The sequence below is a fragment of the Oncorhynchus kisutch genome, linkage group LG6 (genome assembly GCF_002021735.2).
Source record: "Oncorhynchus kisutch isolate 150728-3 linkage group LG6, Okis_V2, whole genome shotgun sequence".
NCBI classification, from domain to species: Eukaryota; Metazoa; Chordata; class Actinopteri; order Salmoniformes; family Salmonidae; genus Oncorhynchus; species Oncorhynchus kisutch.
In genome coordinates, this window is record NC_034179.2 from 10528039 (window position 1) to 10550506 (window position 22468).

At 43.8% G+C, this 22468-nt stretch overlaps 1 protein-coding gene across 1 annotated transcript in view; it reads left to right on the top strand.

Moving 5' to 3' along the window:
• Nucleotides 1–22468, top strand: part of agxt2 (alanine--glyoxylate aminotransferase 2) — a 30595-nt gene that overhangs the window by 5681 nt on the left and 2446 nt on the right. Inside the window, exons 2-13 of the mRNA XM_020484775.2 lie at nucleotides 2010–2098; nucleotides 2714–2904; nucleotides 3087–3210; nucleotides 3449–3543; nucleotides 3795–3888; nucleotides 7741–7834; nucleotides 10096–10196; nucleotides 10939–11031; nucleotides 12601–12733; nucleotides 18328–18416; nucleotides 20666–20815; nucleotides 21456–21554. Of these exons, the coding sequence (XP_020340364.2) occupies nucleotides 2010–2098; nucleotides 2714–2904; nucleotides 3087–3210; nucleotides 3449–3543; nucleotides 3795–3888; nucleotides 7741–7834; nucleotides 10096–10196; nucleotides 10939–11031; nucleotides 12601–12733; nucleotides 18328–18416; nucleotides 20666–20815; nucleotides 21456–21554 (1352 nt within the window). The remainder of the gene's footprint in view (nucleotides 1–2009; nucleotides 2099–2713; nucleotides 2905–3086; nucleotides 3211–3448; nucleotides 3544–3794; nucleotides 3889–7740; nucleotides 7835–10095; nucleotides 10197–10938; nucleotides 11032–12600; nucleotides 12734–18327; nucleotides 18417–20665; nucleotides 20816–21455; nucleotides 21555–22468) is intronic.

Sequence of the window (22468 nt, forward strand, 5' to 3'; positions counted from 1 at the left end):
CAACCTGGGGAATAGTTACAGGGGAGAGGAGGGGGATTAATGAGACAATTGTAAACTGGGGATTATTAGGTGACCATGATGGTTTGAGGGCCAGATTGGGAATTTAGCCAGGACACCGGGGTTAACACCCCTACGATAAGTGCCATGGGATCTTTAATGACCTCAGAGAGTCAGGACACCCGTTTAATGTCCCATCCGAAAGACGGCACCCTACACAGGGCAGTGTCCCCAATCACTGCCCTGGGACATTGGGATATTTTTTAGACCAGAGGAAAGAGTGCCTCCTACTGGCCCTCCAACACCACTTCCAGCAGCATCTGGTCTCCCATCCAGGAACTGACCAGGACCAACCCTGCTTAGCTTCAGAAGCAAGCCAGCAGTGGTATGCAGGGTGGTATGCTGCTGGCAAGTGTAACCCCTATTTTGAATAGGACAACTAGACTGCTCAACTTGGACACACTGGCACACCTTGCCTTTTTGACCTAGGTGTTCAGAAAGCATGTCTCAGCTAACTTAATTAAAGTGTAGGAAAGCCTAAGTACATGTAAGAAGGCATAAGTACATTTTAACTGTACCTGTCACAGTAGAGTACCTTGACCAAGGGCCAAAGGGTCAGGAACCAGTTATGCCTCGGCTTACAGCCTCTAAATACTAAGTCTAAGCCTGAAATTGCAACCTGTTCACTATATAGTGCACTGCTTTTGACCGGAGCCCTATGAGCCATGTTTAAATGTAATGCGCTATATAGGGAATAGGGTGCCATTTCGGACACAATATAAGTACTTTTCCTGTGGCTACCTGGCTGGTGTAAAGTACAGTAACAGGCCTGGAGGTAACTACCTGGCTGGTTTACAGTAACAGGTCTGGAGGTAACTACCTGGCTGGTTTACAGTAACAGGTCTGGAAGAAACTACTTGGCTGGTTTACAGTAATAGGTCTGGAGGTAACTACCTGGCTGGTTTACAGTACAGTAACAGGTCCGGACGGTAACTACCTGGCTGGTGTAAAGTACAGTAACAGGTCTGGAGGTAACTACCTGGCTGGTTTACAGTAACAGGTCTGGAGGTAACTACCTGGCTGGTTTACAGTACAGTAACAGCTCTGGAGGTAACTACCTGGCTGGTTTACAGTACAGTAACAGGTCTGGAGGTAACTACCTGGCTGGTGTAAAGTACAGTAACAGGTCTGGAGGTAACTACCCGGCTGGTTTACAGTAACAGGTTTGGAGGTAACTACCTGGCTGGTTTACAGTAACATGTCTGGAGATAACTACCTGGCTGGTTTACTGTAAAAGGTCTGGAGGAAACTACCTGGCTGGTGTACAGTAACATGTCTGGAGGTAACTACCTGGCTGGTTTACAGTAACAGGTCTGGAGGAAACTACCTGGCTGGTTTACAGTAACAGGTCTGGAGGTAACTACCTGGCTGGTTTACAGTAACAGGTCTGGAGGTAACTACCTGGCTGGTTTACAGTACAGTAACAGGTCCGGACGGTAACTACCTGGCTGGTTTACAGTAACAGGTCTGGAGGGAACTACCTGGCTGGTTTACAATAACAGGTCTGGAGGGAACTCGGTCTCACCACAGGTCTTTGGTGTTAATAATAGTAACATGCTCATGAAATCTCTCTCGCACGTCTCACTGCATTGCAACTGTCAACACATCTATTTTTGACCAAGGCTATGTCTGAAATGACACCCTATACCCTTTGTGGAGGAATACTTTTGACCAGAGTTCACAGGGCTCTGGTTGAAACTAGTGTATAGGGTGGAATTTTGGATGCAGACAGAGCTGGATTCAATCCGTATCGCTGAAATTCAGTGCTATAGCGTGATTGAAATTTAAAGGTAATTTCCGATTGAGCTGACATATGCAGCGTTTAACATGAAGGCACTTTCCACTAACGTGGGAACATTGCCTTTAAATGTATATTGCGCTGCAGCGCAGCTCTTCAGCGCTACGGATGGAATGGGGCCCTTCATTTTCTTTCCAATCCTTTCCTCTTCCAGGTGCATTATTTAAAAAGTCTGCAGTGAAACACCCACCCCCTGACCTCCCTGAGATGCCCCCATGTAGCTTTAATCCAGAAGAATACAAGGTACAGTAAGAATGTAGCTTTAATCCAGAGGAATACAAGGTACGGTAAGAATGTAGCTTTAATCCAGAGGAATACAAGGTACAGTAAGAATGTAGCTTTAATCCAGAGGAATACCAAATTTTGAAAAAAACATCACCTTTATTTAACTAGGCAAGTCAGTTAATCACGACCGGTTGTGATACAGACTGGAATCGAACCAGGGTGTCTGTAGTGACGCCTCAAACACTGAGATGCAGTGCTTTATACCACTGTGCCACTCGGGAGCCCAAATTACAGTCAGAATGTAGCTTTAATCCAGAGGAATACAAGTTACAGTAAGAAGTCAGGGTTTACATGAACAAAGTTGTCAAACTTAGAACAGTGCCGGGATTGAGTCAATTCCATTTTAATACAGTCAATTCAGGAAGTAAACTAAAATTCAAAATTCCCGAGCAGAAAATTATTATAATAATGCGGAAATTTTGAATTTCACTTTACTTCCTGAATTGACCCCCAACCTTGTTGCGAAGTTTCAGTAACAGTCTTGTCATCTTAGTATAGTGTGTATAATTTCTTGCCTTTTTATAATAAAATCTACCCAGGACATTCATATTGAACATGGGATCTTTATTCTAGGACATGTCCAAAGAGCGTATGATGGAGATTCGGAGGCAGAACTGCAACCCAATGACCATGAAAGTGACCTACTACAAGAAGCCAGTGTACATTCACCAGGGACACATGCAGTGGCTGTGGGACGTGGACGGGAGGCGCTACCTGGACCTGTTCGCTGGCGTTGCCACTGTCAGCGTGGGGCACTGCCACCCGTAAAAAAATATCATATACCCATCACTATCCACCTAGCCTGAGTACCCGTCTACAGTATATGGCTTGACGATGTAGTTGGAAAGAGCACAAAAACATCTGGGACCCAGGCTACTGTATTTAAATGAAGTTCCAAGGATCCTCTGAACATTTCTAAGTTGTTTCTGATGTTGTGTCTCTGTAGAAAGGTGACGGCGGCAGCAGAGAAACAGCTGAGAAAGCTGTGGCACACGACTAACATCTACGTGTATTCCCCTCTGCATGAGTACACTGAGAAGCTAGCTGCCACCCTGCCAGACCCACTGAAGGCACAGTACCATATGTTCGCTTTGTTTGTTTGGTTTATTTCTACGTATGATTACTGTGACGTTTCACCACCGCACACGCAGAACTTTATCTGCAATATTGGTCCGGTTCCGTAATTCCACAAGTTCCGGATGATCAAATGACCAAACCCACGGGCATCTATTGTATGGATTTCTATTGAGACAAAGCGCCATAATTGCAAACATGAATATCCTGTCTTGTACCTGTGTTTCCTGCTAGGTTATCTACCTGACAAACAGTGGCTCTGAGGCCAACGACCTGGCTATGCTCATGGCTAGGCTACACACAGGAAACTTTGACGTCATCACACTGAGGTAACCCTGGCTACGGTTTGGTTTTTATTGGTTTACTGAATCAATGTTCAACTGTGATAATAAGTGGTTGTTTTGTCTCTGTTCTATGCAGTGTGTTAACAGACGTATGGATAACAGTGTGTGGTGGTAGTACCTTTTACTCTCGTGTTACCTCACAGGAGAAGTTTCACCTGCTTCCTCACTCAAAACAGGGAGAACAGTCTGAACATAAACTAAACTGTGAATGAACTCTGTTCGCCTGTCTGTTGCAGGGGGTCCTACCATGGTGGCAGTCCACATACTATGGGTCTCACCTCCAATGCAGCCTATAAGTATCCTGTTGCCTCTGGGTTAGGCTGCCACAATGTAAGTATGAGATGGCGATCACTATTGTCTGTCACCAGGGCCGGCCCACTTATTAGGCAGCCGCCTATGAGGGCAGCTTTTTCTGAGCTAAAACTGACCAAGACACACCTCCAACAACACATAAAACCTCACATAATTATGCTCCAAAACAATGACCGTTTCTCTCAACCGGTGGCATGTGGGCTTTTTAGGTGAGCGCTGATGCCGCCCTGTGATAAGCAGTGCCCACTTTGTCAAAGGCAAGGATGCAAAATATTTATCTTGTCCCTTCCCAGCATGCCTCTCTAGGGTGCTGTTGGAGAGATGCATCTCTGCAGCGCTCCATCAACGTTCTGTCCAAAAAAAACTATCTGGCATAAATCATGTAGCAGATACAGGATATGTTAGAAAGACTATGTGGCCTTTTCTGTAGCCTACAGACTGGAGATAACATGGATGACTGTAATGAGACGGACACTTTTTACATCATGCAGGTTTCTCCAATGAAAAAGCCTAACCTAAATGCCATCCAATCAAAAAGAAAAAGATCTGACATGTTAAACCAACAATATACCCTAAAAGTCTGGTCAAAGTTAAATAGACAATATGGAATGGGCAATCAGGCTACTCCAAACTGCTGTCCAAGAGTTTCATCCCATGGGCTAAATTGTCATGATCAGTGGTTTCAAGTTTGTATCTGTCAATATTTTACAAACTGATCATAGCGGAAAAAAAATCAAATACTTATTCTGCATTTCCCGCTGTGCAAACACATTGCAAATAGGTGCAGGAATGTTCCTGATAAAGTCGAGTAGCTGATATTCAGAGCTTAAATAGCCAAATTGATTAGTCACAGGAATCAGGACTAATCAAGCCAATGCAACAGCTTTTTGTACAAATGGTGTGCCTACCACATGGATGGGCATTCATGATATTCTGTTGTGGGCCAACAATGGTAGGCTACACCCCAGTAAGTATGGGGTGTTGGACTTTTATATTCCACGTCCCTGGACGTTGGTTTTTGGTCCGGACCAAATCTGAAACAATCATAGACGTTTATGTTTGGTTCAGATTTTGTCCGGTCTGGATCAGCTTTGATTTGGCCCAAACATAGACATCTATATATGTCATCTTTTCAACTTTCATTCAGAACCAAAAATAAACCTGATTTCAACACATGGAAAATATGTATTTTCACCTTTCATTCAGAACCTAACTTCAACACGGTGGTGTGTATTCATGGATGCCAAGAGAAACAAAACATTTAAAAAAACATAAAATAGATATATTATCTTTCTTCTCTCTGTGTTTCATTCATAATTTCCCTTCAATTCGCAAGATGCTGAATGTATCTCACTGGAGAAAGCATTCGAGCGAGTGAAACAACACCCCTCTGTCTCTGTACGTGTATTCCATCTATCTCCTGCTGTCTGGTCCAAAATAATATGAAGTTGCCGCACGTAGCATTAAAATGCAAAGGAAGCCAGCTAGCATTTGGCCTCCCTTAAAAAATTAAAAAAAGGTACAAATAATAGCCAATCAGCGTTGAGCTAAAATGAGTGAGCTCAACTGTGAATGTTCCTGGAGCACCCAAAAAAAAAGGGTCAAGGTAATCCAGTGTGGATTTGGTGTCATTCCGATCAAATCATATCGAAAGCATAAATCATTGACAGAAACAACTTGAATTGTGTTGTCCTCCAGTGGCTAGCTGGCTAGCTAGCTAGCTAGAATTGGCCCTTTCCTAAATTAGCCATGGATGGAGATAGGGATTTGTTTTTTTGTTTTTATTTAAATCTACGTACTGGCCAATGAATATAACGACAATTCTGAACCCGCCATGAATTCGTACATTGTGCCCCTGACCTGAGAGGATGGAAGTTCAATATGTAGCTAGATATAGAAGGCTAATGTTAACTAGCTAACATTGCCCATGAAAGGAAGTTAGGCTAGCGAGCAAGAATTTTTGTCAGGTAGCCTAAGACAACAAAAAATAAAAGTGTGTACTGTACGACCGTTTTGAGTGATGGACTGTTTCCTCAAAATGAAAGAGAGGAGGATGGCTTTGGAATTTCTCTACAAGTAGGGTGAGTCAACATGTTTTTTTTCTACTTGCAAGAACACGCACTCTTAAATCAGAAACAGACAACCACATTATATTTAGATTATGTTGATTGGACAAAATTATTATTGCTATCTTTTAGTTGTCACTATTAGACTACCGTAATTTCCGGACTATAAGCGGCTACTTTTTTCCCACGCGTTGAACCTCGCGGTTTATACAATGACGCGGCTAATTTATGGATTTTTCCCGCTTTCACAAGATTCATGCCGCCAAAAAACTGAGCACCGTCACATAATGTGACGTAAATCGAGCGCTCTCAAACGTCCCATCATTCTTATTACGGTAGTCATTTTGTCACCCTCATCATGGCAAAGACACGAAGAAATGCATATGATGCAGCTTTCAAGTTGAAGGCGATCGATCTGGCTGTTGGAAAAGGAAATAGAGCTGCTGACAGCGTGGAGCATTGTCAAAAAATCCACTATCATCAACGGGTTTCGAAAGGCTGGACTGCTGCGTGTTGAAGAGGGCAGCGATCCAACATCAGATGAAGGAATTCTGAGGCTATTCAACTCCGACACCGAAGGAGATGACTTCAGTGGTTTCAGTGCACAGGAGGAGGAAGATAGTGACCAATGACTTTCTTGGTAGGCCACTGTTTAATTTTTGTTACAAGCCGTGTTTCGTTTAAAGGCTGTGTAAAGTTCATTTGTTTCAATGTACCGGTAGGCACCTGCGGCTTATAGACATGTGCGGCTTATTTATGTACAAAATACATCTTTTTTTATAATTCAGTGGGTGCGGTTTATATTCAGGTGCGCTTAATAGTCCAGCAATTACGGTAAGTATAGGTGATTTGATGATGTTGCAATGTTGAAGTTTAAATGGTACTGGAACAATGGAGGCAGTTTATTTTTTTTGCGACTTGCAGTAACTCTCTGTGGTTCTAAATAAATAGCTGTTTAGTGGTTCGAAAATGTTGGAAATATTAACTTGCTTGACCGTGCTTTGGGTCAGTGGTTCCCAACCCGGGGTACTAGGAGCCCTGAAGGCACTTGGTCTATCCACAGGATTACTGGTAAAATGCACATGGGGGGGGGGGGGGGTACTTCAGGGGTACTAAGGACAGAGCAAAATTCAGTTGGTGGTACAGTAACCAAAAAAGTTTGGGAACCGCTGCTGTGAGTCATGTAACAGTTTGTTACATGCAATATGCTTTGTGGACTTCACAGCACAGATGTTGCTCTCCGGTTTTGTGATGAAACAAAGGTGTGGTTGAATTTATTCTGGCACTGTGTCTTCTTATTTTCTCGGCCTCAGGCCTATATATCACAGTCGCAAGGCGTGAACTAACAGGTTATAGAGCAAACAACACAATTATCACAACACATAGGTTGTAATATGGCTTTTTGGGGGGGGGGGTGCTTCCCCTGTGATTTTACCCACGCTACTGCTTCAATGTCTGGAAAGATACATATATTAGACGTCTTTTCAACATTATTTTGCGTACTGGGACTATTCTAGTAGGGGTTGCAATTGTGTGGTCTCGCCTAGGGCAGCAGAACGGCCAGGACCAGCCCTGTCTGTTACTATGTATTAATGAAGTTTTAGGGTCCCAGAACCGGAGTTTGATGAATGACAGAATAGTCATTTTCCACCCATGACACTTTATATCTTACATTCTTACATTCTAAACTACAATGGCCGATCTATTACAGCAATCTAGGTTTTGAAACCTATGAAGCTATTTGAAGCTATGCCGCAGTGAGTATGAGACAGGTTTAACCTCAATTTGTCTCTTCTCCTCCCAGACCATGTGTCCTGATGTATTTGCTGGCCCATGGGGAGGAAGCAACTGTAGAGACTCCCCAATCCAGACCATTAGGGACTGTAGCTGTCCTCAAGGTACAGTAAAACACATATACACACACACACCGGGTGTAGTCATCTATGAACCACCAGGGAGGTCTTATGAGTCTCCAAATTACACACACGTGCACAAACACAGACACAACCCCCCCACCCAAACACAGACACAACCCAAGAAACCCCCCCACCCAAACACAGACACAACCCCCCCACCCAAACACACACAACCCCACCACCCAAACACAGACACAACCCCACCACCCAAACACAGACACAACCCCCCCCCCCAAACACAGACACAACCCCACCACCCAAACACAGACACAACCCCACCACCCAAACACAGACACAACCCCCCCCACCCAAACACAGACACAACCCCCCCACCCAAACACAGACACAACCCCACCACCCAAACACAGACACAGACACAACCCCACCCAAACACAGACACAACCCCCCCACCCAAACACAGACACAACCCCACCACCCAAACACAGACACAACCCACCACCCAAACACAGACACAACCCAAGAAACCCCCCCACCCCCCCACCCAAACACAGACACAACCCCCCCACCCAAACACAGACACAACCCCACCACCCAAACAGACACAACCCCACCACCCAAACACAGACACAACCCCCCCCCAAACACAGACACAACCCCACCACCCAAACACAGACACAACCCCACCACCCAAACACAGACACAACCCCCCCCACCCAAACACAGACACAACCCCCCCACCCAAACACAGACACAACCCCACCACCCAAACACAGACACAACCCCACCACCCAAACACAGACACAACCCCACCCAAACACAGACACAACCCCACCACCCAAACACAGACACAACCCCACCACCCAAACACAGACACAACCCCCCCCCAAACACAGACACAACCCCACCACCCAAACACAGACACAACCCCACCCACCCAAACACAGACACAACCCCACCCACCCAAACACAGACACAACCCCAGTCACCCAAACACAGACACAACCCCACCCCCCCACCCAAACACAGACACAACCCCCCCACCCAAACACAGACACAAACCCACCCACCCAAACACAGACACAACTCCCCCACCCACCCAAACACAGACACAACCCGCTCACCAAACACTGAAACTCAGCATTAGGCTTAGACTGTATCCTGCCTTCTGGTTGGTTCAACCTTCAACCCCACTGCAGCTTAGAGACGGATATATCCTTGAACACACTGAGCACAGGGTGAGATGGTTTATATCATTAGGAGTGTTTACATAGGTCATACTGATCTAGGAGGATAATTTGAGCCAGTTTGCTACAGCAGAATAATTATTATTATTATTATTATGAATTACTATTTGGATTTTTTTTTATTGTTGAGGTTGATAAAAAAAAATACTTTTTTACTTTTTTACTTTTTTTGTGAGTAAATCAAGTGTGACATTACTTTTTTTAAAGTGGAAATTCTAAACTTTTTAGAAGCCTTTTTAAACCTTAAGTACACAAGTTAACAGTTTGTGCCGTGCAGGAAAATTTCTCAGCAACAAAACAGTGATCAAATTAGGCTAACATTCTACATCTGTAGCCAGGGCTTTATTATGTCATGTGACCAGGCCTATTACTACACTGCCTATTTTGTGCATTATAATACATAATGCTACGGTGATAATTTATCTATAGAAAGTCTTGATGTATTTTCCAACATCAACTGTTAATGCTGTTTTGTGTTAAATCCTGTTCTGTCTGTGCTAAATTAGGTCGCAGACTATAGACAGAGAGGGAATTTTAGTCATATTCAATCAAAACCTGTATCTGGTTGTAAAAGTCCACTACTATGTTATTCCGCTCAGTTGAATAAGGGTGAAGGTTACGCAGCAAACCTGAAAATCGATCTAAAGCCAAGAATACTTTTTTTATACAGTCCAGTTCAAAAGTCCTAATTTTTTTTATCAAACATTAACCGTTTCCTAGAAAACTCTTCAACCTGTTCAATTTATAACTCCCTGTCTGTCAGCTAGTCACACTGATGCACCTGGGAATCTGTCAAACAAGTTGCATGATCCCGTGTTTACACTACCTTGAAAGAAGAAGTTTTAAGTAAGGGTGAATATGTGTAACAGCATTAATGCTGTTTTGGGTTGTTGGTGTTGAAACACATTGTTACCCTTGATTGCTGACATGCAAAACATTTTGGGGACTATATCGACAGTGGATTAATGAAACAAATAGCAAAAACAGAATTTTGTGTTGGAATTTTCCTCCTAATGTACATTCGTTCTTCAATTACAGGATCATGTACCGCGAATGACAAATACATTGGGCAGCTGAACGAGGTCTTTGCCACCAGCGTTCCCAGTCGTATCGCTGCGTTCTTCGCTGAACCTATTATGGTACAACTTTTTATTGTTCAGTTATCATTCCAACATCTCCATAGCTACAAAAAGTAGGGATAAGGGAAATGATATGGCTCTTAAACAAGAAGCTGTGACGTAAAACACATACAGTAAGAACAATGTAGCAGATTGCTATGGGGAACAAATCACAAGCTGAAGAAGCCAACTCTTAATTGGCTATCTTTCCAGCTCAGCTAACAAAGGCTAATTATCTTCATAGGGGCGGCTTAAATATATTTATAACTACATAGGCTACAGACTACTGGTTCTAGTGGTCATACTTTAGCATTGTTGCACCCGAGTGGTGCAGAAGTCTAAGGCACTGCATCTCAGTGCTAGAGGCGTCACTACAGACCCTGGTTCAATTCCAGGCTGTTTCACAACCGGCCATGATTGGGAGTCCCATAGGGCGGCGCACAATTGGCCCAGCATCATCCGGGTTAGGGTTTGGCCTGGGTAGGCAGTCATTGTAAATAGTTAAAAGACTTGCCTAGTTAATCAAATAAAGGTTAAATAAATGGTTATTTCTAGCTCCATATAATCTGACAAGTACAGACAATTAAATCTACATTTAATTATTTATCTTCTAGGTCCAATATAAACGTGACTCGTTTGTGGAGATGTTGCATTACAGATTTGTCATGTCTTTGAGTGTTTACTGCTGATAATAAACAATTATCACAGGATAGTTGTGGTTTCATATAATTGTTATCTTATATTGCTTCGTGTATTTTTACAGGGAGTTGGAGGAGCTGTCCAATACCCCAAGAACTTCCTCAAGGACACCTACAAACTTGTGAGGGAGAGAGGTGGGGTCTGCATTGCAGATGAGGTTGGATACTTTTTTATATATTCCATCCTTGTATGTATATTTTTAGCATTTAACATTTAACACCATAGTACCCTCCAAACTCGTCATCAAGCTCGAGACCCTGGGTCTCGACCCCGCCCTGTGCAACTGGGTACTGGACTTTCTGACAGGCCGCCCCCAGGTGTTGAGGGTAGGTAACAACATCTCCACCCCGCTGATCCTCAACACTGGGGCCCCACAAGGGTGCGTTCTGAGCCCTCTCCCGTACTCCCTGTTCACCAACGACTGCGTGGCCGCGCACGCCTCCAACTCAATCATCAAGTTTGCGGACGACACAACAGTGGTAGGCTTGATTACCAACAACGACGAGACAGCCTACAGGGAGGAGGTGAGGGCCCTCGGAGTGTGGTGTCAGGAAGATAACCTCACACTCAACGTCAACAAAACTAAGGAGATGATTGTGGACTTCAGGAAACAGCAGAGGGAACACCCCCCTATCCACATCGATGAAACAGTAGTGGAGAGGGTAACAAGTTTTAAGTTCCTCGGCGTCCTCATCACAGACAAACTGAATTGGTCCACCCACACAGACAGCATCGTGAAGAAGGTGCAGCAGCGCCTCTTCAACCTCAGGAGGCTGAAGAAATTCGGCTTGTCACCAAAAGCACTCACAAACTTCTACAGATGCACAATCGAGAGCATCCTGTCGGGCTGTATCACCGCCTGGTACGGCAACTGCTCCGCCCACAACCGTAAGGCTCTCCAGAGGGTAGTGAGGTCTGCACAACGCATCACCGGGGGCAAACTACCTGCCCTCCAGGACACCTACACCACCCGATGTCACAGGAAGGCCATAAAGATCATCAAGGACAACAACCACCCGAGCCACTGCCTGTTCACCCCACTATCATCCAGAAGGCGAGGTCAGTACAGGTGCATCAAAGCTGGGACCGAGAGACTGAAAAACAGCTTCTATCTCAAGGCCATCAGACTGTTAAACAGACACCACTAACATTGAGTGGCGGCTGCCAACACACTGACTCAACTCCAGCCACTTTAATAATGGGAATTGATGTAAAATATATCACTAGCCACTTTAAACAATGCTACTTAATATAATGTTTACATACCCTGCATTATTCATCTCATATGTCTACGTATATACTGTACTCGATACCATCTACTGCATCTTGCCTATGCCGTTCTGTACCATCACTCATTCATATATCTTTATGTACATATTCTTTATCCCTTTACACTTGTGTGTATAAGGTAGTAGTTTTGGAATTGTTAGTTAGATTACTCGTTGGTTATTACTGCATTGTCGGAACTAGAAGCACAAGCATTTCGCTACACTCGCATTAACATCTGCTAACCATGTGTATGTGACAAATACAATTTGATTTGATTTGATTTGAATATTCCTATTTGTTTATATATCATTAATTACATATAACAAACAACAACTATATAGATGCTTCAGAAATCATTAATAAGCAGGTCATCATGTTACATGTCAAAAGGGTTACGTCCACATTGATCTGTATGTCAACCATGTTTCCTGTTTGTGCCTGGTCTTCGCTGCATCAGGTCCAGACAGGGTTTGGCCGCACAGGAAGTCACTTCTGGGGGTTCCAAGGTCATGATGTCATACCAGACATGGTCACCATGGCAAAGGGTATCGCTAATGGATTTCCTATGGGAGCGGTTGTCACGACACCTGGTGAGACAGGAAGCACATTATTTATTTACCACCTCAGTGGAGGGGAAGAAGGTATAGCACTTCACACTCTGTCACACAGATGTCCATAGCTACTGTTTAATAAAACAATGACTGCCTGACACATGTTGAATAGAATAGAAACATCTTCTGTCTTCCCCAACACACACACACACACACAGGGTCAGCAGCAGTGCAGCGTCTCTTGATGGAGAGCGATTGTGGCGGTTTAGGAATGGAAAGGAAACTCCAGGGTGATGTTTATACTTACATAATGTATTTGTTCACTGCCATCATCCTTCAGTCAATTCAGGATGTAAATAGAAATTCTAATTCGATTTCTCCTAATTGAAAAGTCATCGCATCATGCTATACAGTGGCAACTAACTCTGGAACCTTATAGGTTCTATAACTAGAACCCTAATACAGGTTATGTAAAGACAGTGATACAGGTTCTGTAAGGACAGACACAACCCCCCCACCCACCCAAACACAGACACAACCCCACCCACCCCCCCACCCACCCAAACACAGACACAACCCCACCCACTCCCCCACCCACAGACACAACCACACCCACCCACAGACACAACCCCCCCCCACCCTCCCACCCAAACACAGACACAACCCCCCCTACACCCACCCACCCACACACAGACACAACCCCCCCACCCACCCACCCAAACACAGACACAACCCCAGCCCCCCACCCAAACACAGACACAGACACAACCCCACCCAGCCCAACTGAGAACCCTAATACAGGTTCTGTAAAGACAGTGAAACAGGTTCTGTAAAGACAGTGATACAGGTTCTGTAAAGACAGTGATACAGGTTCTGTAAAGACAGTGATACAGGTTCTGTAAAGTAAAGACGACAGTGATACAGGTTCTGTAAAGACAGTGATACAGGTTCTGTAAAGTAAAGACGACAGTGATACAGGTTCTGTAAAGACAGTGATACAGGTTCTGTAAAGACAGTGATACAGGTTCTGTAAAGACAGTGATACAGGTTCTGTAAAGACAGTGATACAGGTTCTGTAAAGACAGTGATACAGGTTCTGTAAAGACAGTGAAACAGGTTCTGTAAAGACAGTGATACAGGTTCTGTATAGACAGTGATACAGGTTCTGTAAAGACAGTGAAACAGGTTCTGTAAAGACAGTGATACAGGTTCTGTAAAGACAGTGAAACAGGTTCTGTAAAGACAGTGATACAGGTTCTGTATAGACAGTGATACAGGTTCTGTAAAGACAGTGAAACAGGTTCTGTATAGACAGTGATACAGGTTCTGTAAAGACAGTGATACAGGTTCTGTAAAGACAGTGATACAGGTTCTGTATAGACAGTGATACAGGTTCTGTAAAGACAGTGAAACAGGTTCTGTAAAGACAGTGATACAGGTTCTGTAAAGACAGTGAAACAGGTTCTGTAAAGACAGTGATACAGGTTCTGTATAGACAGTGATACAGGTTCTGTAAAGACAGTGAAACAGGTTCTGTATAGACAGTGATACAGGTTCTGTAAAGACAGTGATACAGGTTCTGTAAAGACAGTGATACAGGTTCTGTATAGACAGTGATACAGGTTCTGTAAAGACAGTGAAACAGGTTCTGTATAGACAGTGATACAGGTTCTGTAAAGACAGTGAAACAGGTTCTGTAAAGACAGTGAAACAGGTTCTGTAAAGACAGTGATACAGGTTCTGTATAGACAGTGATACAGGTTCTGTAAAGACAGTGAAACAGGTTCTGTAAAGACAGTGATACAGGTTCTGTAAAGACAGTGAAACAGGTTCTGTAAAGACAGTGATACAGGTTCTGTATAGACAGTGATACAGGTTCTGTAAAGACAGTGAAACAGGTTCTGTAAAGACAGTGATACAGGTTCTGTAACTGAGAAATGTGATACTGGTTCTAAAAGTGAGAGCCGTGATGTACAGTACCAGTCAAAAGTGGACACACCTACTCATTCAAGGTTTTTTCTTTATTTTTACTATTTTCTACATTGTAGAATAATAGTGAAGACATCAAAACTATGAAATAACACAAATGGAATCATGTAGTAACCAAAAAAGTGTTTGAGATTCTTCAAAGTAACCACCCTTTGCCTTGATGACAGCTTTGCACACTCTTGGCATTCTCTTAACCAGCTTCATGAAGTATTCACCTGGAATGCATTTCAATTAACAGGTGTGCCTTGTTAAAAGTTCATTTGTGGAATTTCTTTCCTTAATGCATTTGAGGCAATCAGTTATGATTGTGACAAGGTATGGTTGGTATATAGAAGATAGCCCTATTTGGTATTAGACCAAGTCCATATTATGGCAAGAACAGCTCAAATAAGCAAAGAGAAATGACAGTTCATCATTACTTCAAGACATGAAGGTCAGTCAATCCGGAAAATTTCAAGAACTTTGTGCAGTCGCAAAAACCATTATGTGCTATGATGAAACTGGCTCTCATGAAGACTGCCACAGGAAAGGAAGACCCAGAGTTACCTCTGCTGCAGAGGACAAGTTCATTAGAGTTAACAGCCTCAGAAATCGGCAATTAACTGTACCTCAGATTGCAGGACAAATAAATGCTTAACACAGTTTAAGTAACAGACACATCTCACAACAACTGTTCAGAGGAGACTGTGTGAATCAGTTCTTCATGGTAAAATTTCTGCAAAGAAACCACTACTTAAGGACACCAATAAGAAGAAGAGACTTGGTTGGGCCAAGACCGGTGGAAATCTGCCCTTTGGTCTGATGAGTCCAAACTTTTGATTTTTGGTTCTAACCGCTGTCTTTGTGAGATGCAGAGTAGGTGAACGGATGATCTCCGCATGTGTGGTTCCCACTGTGAAGCATGGAGGAGGTGTGATGGTGCTTTGCTGGTGACACTGTCTGTGATTTATTTAGAATTCAAGACACACTTAACCAGCATGGCTACCACAGCATTCTGCAGTGATACACCATCCCATCTGGTTTGCACTTAGTCCCACCATCATTTGTTTTTCAACAGGACAGTGATCCAACACATCTCCAGGCTGTGTAAGGGCTATTTGACCAAGGAGAGTGACGGCATGCTGCACCAGATGACTTGGCCGCCACAATCACCCGACCTCAACCGAAATGAGATGGTTTGGGATGAGTTGGACCGCAGAGTGAAGGAAAAGAGGCCAACGAGTGCTCAGCATATGTAGGAACTCCTTCAAGACTGTTGAGAAAGCATTCCAGGTGAAGCTGGTTGAGAGAATGCCAAGAGTGTGCAAAGCTGTCAAGGCAAAGTGTGGCTACTTTGAAGAATCTCAAATATAAAATATTGGATACTGCATGATTCCATATTTGTTATTTCATAGTTTGTCTTCTATTACTCTACAATGTAAAAAATCGTAAAAATAAAGAAAAACCCTTGAATGAGTCGGTGTGTCCAAACTTTTGGCTGGTACTGTAGGTTCTACGACTGGAGAACTGTGTAATGCCAACTTTGTTTATAAAGGCTTTGTTTCCATGTCAACACATCCCTGGATTCCATAGGCTAGAAACAATGATGGTTCACCTCTCACACCATGGCGTGCTAACAATCAATGTCTCTGATTGACGTTAGTCAACACACCACTGTCTCTGACTGTGTGTCTGTGCCAGTGCATGTGTTGAGGTGTGAGGCAACATAACCAGCTGACCCTTCGAGGATCAGTCTCAGCTTTCAACAGGTTTCAGAGTGTAGTAATAATCACTATTGTAATGTGGTATTGATTTCCCTTGTTCTGAATTCCTCCACTTTTCAGTCCGTGGCCTGTGGTCTGTATCAACGGTTGGAACCCGTTCAAGGAACAGAACCCAAACTGAAAGTGATCTATACTGTTCCAATCTTATTTGAAAAACATGGGAACTGGTTAATAACTGCATTTTTTTCCCAGTCCCACAAAAATCGCAACAAAGCGCCTATGCAAGCCCTCACTCATGAAGTTGTTCCATGTAGGTTACTTGCCCCTCCCCTCTGAAGCATAGGTTACCTACAGATGACGTTACAAGCGCAATTCAGAAATTAGAGAGCGATGTTTAATTAGAGAAGAATGGATTTACTTTTTCAATGCTAGTTAAGGACTGAGTGTACAAAACATTAAGGACACCTGCTCTTTCCATGACATAGAATGACCAGGTGAAAGCTATGATGCTTTATTGATGTCACTTGTTAAATCCACTTAAAAACAGTGTAGATGAAGGGGAGGAGACAGGTTAAAGAAGGATTTTTAAGCCTTGAGACATGGATTGTGTGTATTTGTCATTCAGAGGGTGAATGGGCAAGACAAAATATTGAAGTGCCTTTTAACGGGGTATGGTAGTAGGTGCCAGGCACACCGGTTTGTGTCAAGAACTGCAACTCTGCTGGGTTTTTCATGCTCAACAGTTTCCTGTGTGTATCGAGAATGGTCCACCACCCAAATGACATCCAGCCAATTTGACACAACTGTGGAAAACAGCATCACTGGGGAACCCTTTCGACACCTTGTAGAATCCATGCCCCAATGAATTGAGGCTGTTCTGGGGGCGAAAGGGGTTGCAACTCAATATTAGGGAAGTTTCCTTAATGTTTTATGCACTGTGTATATTTTCACATTGGACTTAACCACAAAAAGGTGAGGTGTTTTGAATTTTAGTGTTGCTCTGCACAGCTTGTTAGCTAGCTGGCTAACGTTTACTCTGGTCCAACGTTAAACCAACTCAGAAGTTCAAAGACATTCGAAGTTCCTCCATAGAAGCCACTCCTCCTAGGTATAATTCTGTGGGACTAATTCAGATAATGTATGTCATGACAAGATGCCTTGCGCTTAAAGGAAAGCTTGCTCACCCTCAAAATGTCAGTTGCATCTCTAGCCCTATCATGTGACTGGTAGCATAGTGTGTGTCTGTGTTTGTCTTTCAGTATGACTAAACCGTGCTGTTGCGGCAAAATACAATTTGCTCTTCATGACGTTCCTTTACAGATTAAATCACTTACCCACACCACAGCAAGCTGCTCGATCCGCACTGATTGGTAAAGTCATTTAATGTCGAGCTAAATGTTTAAAAATATATATTTCAAAGGTTTAAAAAGGAACCGAAAGGAACAATATAAACATGTACTTGATTTGGTCCTAACCAGTTGAGATCTTTGTCGCAAAAAAACGAATGGTTCTGTTCAGAATGAAACGATTGGACGATTTTCAACCCCTGGTCTGTATACACAATCAGGCAGGGATAAGCTCTGTTCAGTTCACACGTGTTCATCAGACCAGGGTGTAATCGGTTCAACATCCCCCTGATGACCCTCGAGTTGGGCCACACACACAAACACACATCAGAGGAGGCTGGTGGGATGAGCTATAGGAGGACAGGCTATTGGTAATAACTGGACAGAATAGGTCTAAAATACATAGGTATCAAACATATGGAAACCACGTTTGACTCCATTCCATTTCAGCCATTAGAATGAGCCCGTCCACCTCTGACTGACACACACTCTCTATCTCTCCTATGAATCTTTCCATGGAAGGGAGTTTTTCCCTAGAATGATGAGGTGTGAAGTGAGCTGTCCCACTCAGCTCTTGTTGTGACTTGTTTTCCAGAGGTGGCCGCTTCATTTGCCAAGGGAGTTCACTTCAACACGTTCGGTGGTAATCCTGTGGCATGTGCCATCGCCTCATCTGTTCTGGATGTAAGCAGAAACACACCCAACTAAACCAGGGTTTCTCAACATCCAGTCCTCCAGTAGCCCCAACAGCACACATTTGGATTGTAGGCCTGGACAAAAACACAAATGATTCAACTCAAGAGGGCTTGATGATTAGTTGAATCAGGGGTGCTTGTCCAAGGCTACAATAACAATGTGTACTGTTGGTGGTACTGGAGGACCAGGGTTGGTGGTACTGGAGGACCAGGGTTGGTGGTACTGGAGGACCAGGGTTGGTGGTACTGGAGGACCAGGGTTGGTGGTACTGGAGGACCAGGGTTGGGGGTACTGGAGGACCAGGGTTGGGGGTACTGGGGGACCAGGGTTGGTGGTACTGGGGGACCAGGGTTGGTGGTACTGGAGGACCAGGGTTGGTGGTACTGGAGGACCAGGGTTGGGGGTACTGGAGGACCAGGGTTGGGGGTACTGGAGGACCAGGGTTGGGGGTACTGGGGGACCAGGGTTGGTGGTACTGGGGGACCAGGGTTGGTGGTACTGGGGGACCAGGGTTGGTGGTACTGGAGGACCAGGGTTGGTGGTACTGGAGGACCAGGGTTGGGGGTACTGGAGGACCAGGGTTGGGGGTACTGGAGGACCAGGGTTGGGGGTACTGGAGGACCAGGGTTGCAATACTGGAGGACCAGGGTTGGGGGTACTGGGGGACCAGGGTTGGTGGTACTGGAGGACCAGGGTTGGTGGTACTGGAGGACCAGGGTTGGGGGTACTGGAGGACCAGGGTTGGGGGTACTGGAGGACCAGGGTTGGTGGTACTGGAGGACTGGATATTGAGAAACACTGAACTAAACTACCATCTATGATCTGAGCTAATGTTTATAAATCATTTTCTTCTTTCTGCATCTTATTATTAGAATGTGCCCTAAATTCTTTTCTATATTTTAAGAGTATATTAGAGTACCATAAAAGGAGATTTCAGCTTTAGAATTTGCATGTCACAGAAGTACACATCATTTAAAAACATTCCATTGCATTGCTAATGCACCATGTTCCTTCATGTTGCACACCATAGAAATATGACTATAATTGCACTTCCATGTTGCAAGCCACCATTATTCTTGCACCATTACTCCATGTGTTAATGTTGCTAAATGTTCCAACATTATTCTTGCACCATTAACTCCAAATGTTAATGTTGCTAAATGTTCCACCATTATTCTTGCACCATTACTCCATTGCCTCCAATACCCTACTCAACAAATTGGATGCAGTCTATCACAGTGCAATCCGTTTTATCACCAAAGCCCCATATACTACCCACCATTGCGACCTGTACGCTCTCGTTGGCTGGCCCTCGCTTCATACTCGTCGCCAAACCCACTGGCTCCATGTCATCTACAAGACCCTGCTAGGTAAAGTCCCCCCTTATCTCAGCTCGCTGGTCACCATAGCATCTCCCACCTGTAGCACACGCTCCAGCAGGTATATCTCTCTAGTCACCCCCAAGACCAATTCTTTCTTTGGCCGCCTCTCCTTCCAGTTCTCTGCTGCCAATGACTGGAACGAACTACAAAAATCTCTGAAACTGGAAACACTTATCTCCCTCACTAGCTTTAAGCACCAACTGTCAGAGCAGCTCACAGATTACTGCACCTGTACATAGCCCACCTAAAATTTAGCCCAAACAACTACCTCTTTCCCAACTGTATTTAATTTTTATTTATTTATTTATTTTGCTCCTTTGCACCCCATTATTTTTTTATTTCTACTTTGCACATTCTTCCATTGCAAAACTACCATTCCAGTATTTTACTTGCTATATTGTATTTACTTTGCCATCATGGCCTTTTTTGCCTTTACCTCCCTTCTCACCTCATTTGCTCACATTGTATATAGACTTGTTTATACTGCATTATTGACTGTATGTTTGTTTTTACTCCATGTGTAACTCTGTGTCGTTTTATCTGTCGAACTGCTTTGCTTTATCTTGGCCAGGTCGCAATTGTAAATGAGAACTTGTTCTCAACTTGCCTACCTGGTTAAATAAAGGTAAAATAAAAAATAAAAATAAATAAAAATGTGTTAATGTTGCTAAATGTTCCACCATTATTCTTGCACCATTAACTCCAAATGTTAATGTTGCTAAATGTTCCACCATTATTCTTGCACCATTAACTCCATGTGTTAATGTTCCACCATTATTCTTGCACCATTACTCCATGTGTTAATGTTCCACCATAGAAATAGAGTTGCTTACTATAATTGTATTTCACCACCAGACCATGGAGGAGGACGGCACGCAGCAGATCAGCCACAACGTGGGGACTTATCTGCTGACAGAGCTGGCCAAGATGAGGGACAAGTATGAGATCATTGGGGATGTCCGAGGGAAGGGACTGCAGATTGGAGTGGAGATGGTGAAAGATAAGGTGAGAGGTCATAGTCCACACTATGGTGAAAGATAAGGTGAGAGGTCATAGTCCACACTATGGTGAAAGATAAGGTGAGAGGTCAGTCCACACTATGGTGAAAGATAAGGTGAGAGGTCCTAGTCCACACTATGGTGAAAGATCATGTGCATTGTACAGTAAGAACAATGCAAATGAACATTTTAATGAACCTGCAAATTAATATTTTAATTCATGAGTTAATGGCTAATTGGGGAGACCTAATCGCTTATTGTTTACAGAATATTATGCGCTTTATTCTCAGATGGATTAATAATTTGTCTTAATTAGATTAGTGAAATTATTAGCATAATTGGTTAAATGATTATTCTCTTGTTTTATACTATCTATACTGTAGTCTATATATATATATATATATACACACAATGTCTATACAACATCTTGTTTAACCAAGAACTATCACTCATATAGCGTGCGACTTGAACAACTTTCTGTGCCCTCCCACATGGTCATGGTTCAGTTCAGATCAAGTTACTTATTAATCACGAGTAGAGAGTTCTGCATAACGACAGAGCAGGCCTGCACATAACCACTGTCCTAACCCTCCAACCCACCCAGTCTCCCTCACTCTCTCTGTCCTCTATCTCTCCCTCCCTCTCAGGCGAGCCGCAAACCTCTCCCACCAGCAGCCATGAGCGAGATTTTTGAAGACACCAAAGACATGGGTGTTCTGATTGGGAAGGGAGGAGTGTATGGACAGGTAAGGGAATGGAGGAGTATATGGACAGGTAAGGGAATGGAGGAGTATATGGACAGGTAAGGGAATGGAGGAGTATATGGACAGGTAAGGGAATGGAGGAGTATATGGACAGGTAAGGGCGTATATGGGCAGGTATTGGAATGGAGGAGTGTATGGACAGGTAATGGAGGAGTGTATGGACAGGTAAGGGAATGGAGGAGTATATGGACAGGTAAGGGAATGGAGGAGTATATGGACAGGTAAGGGAATGGAGGAGTATATGGACAGGTAAGGGCGTATATGGACAGGTATTGGAATGGAGGAGTATATGGACAGGTAAGGGAATGGAGGAGTATATGGACAGGTAAGGGAATGGAGGAGTATATGGACAGGTAAGGGAATGGAGGAGTATATGGACAGGTAAGGGCGTATATGGACAGGTATTGGAATGGAGGAGTGTATGGACAGGTAAGGGAATGGAGGAGTATATGGACAGGTAAGAGAATGGAGGAGTATATGGACAGGTAAGGGCGTATATGGACAGGTATTGGAATGGAGGAGTGTATGGACAGGTAAGGGAATGGAGGAGTATATGGACAGGTAAGAGAATGGAGGAGTATATGGACAGGTAAGGGCGTATATGGACAGGTATTGGAATGGAGGAGTGTATGGACAGGTAAGGGAGTGTATGGACAGGTAATGGAAGGGAGGAGTGTATGGACAGGTAATGGAAGGGAGGAGTATATGGACAGGTAATGGAAGGGAGGAGTATATGGACAGGTAATGGAATGGAGGAGTGTATGGACAGGTAATGGAAATGAGGAGTATATGGACAGGTAATGGAAATGAGGAGTATATGGACAGGTAATGGAAATGAGGAGTATATGGACAGGTAATGGAAAGGAGGAGTATATGGACAGGTACACTCAAATTCC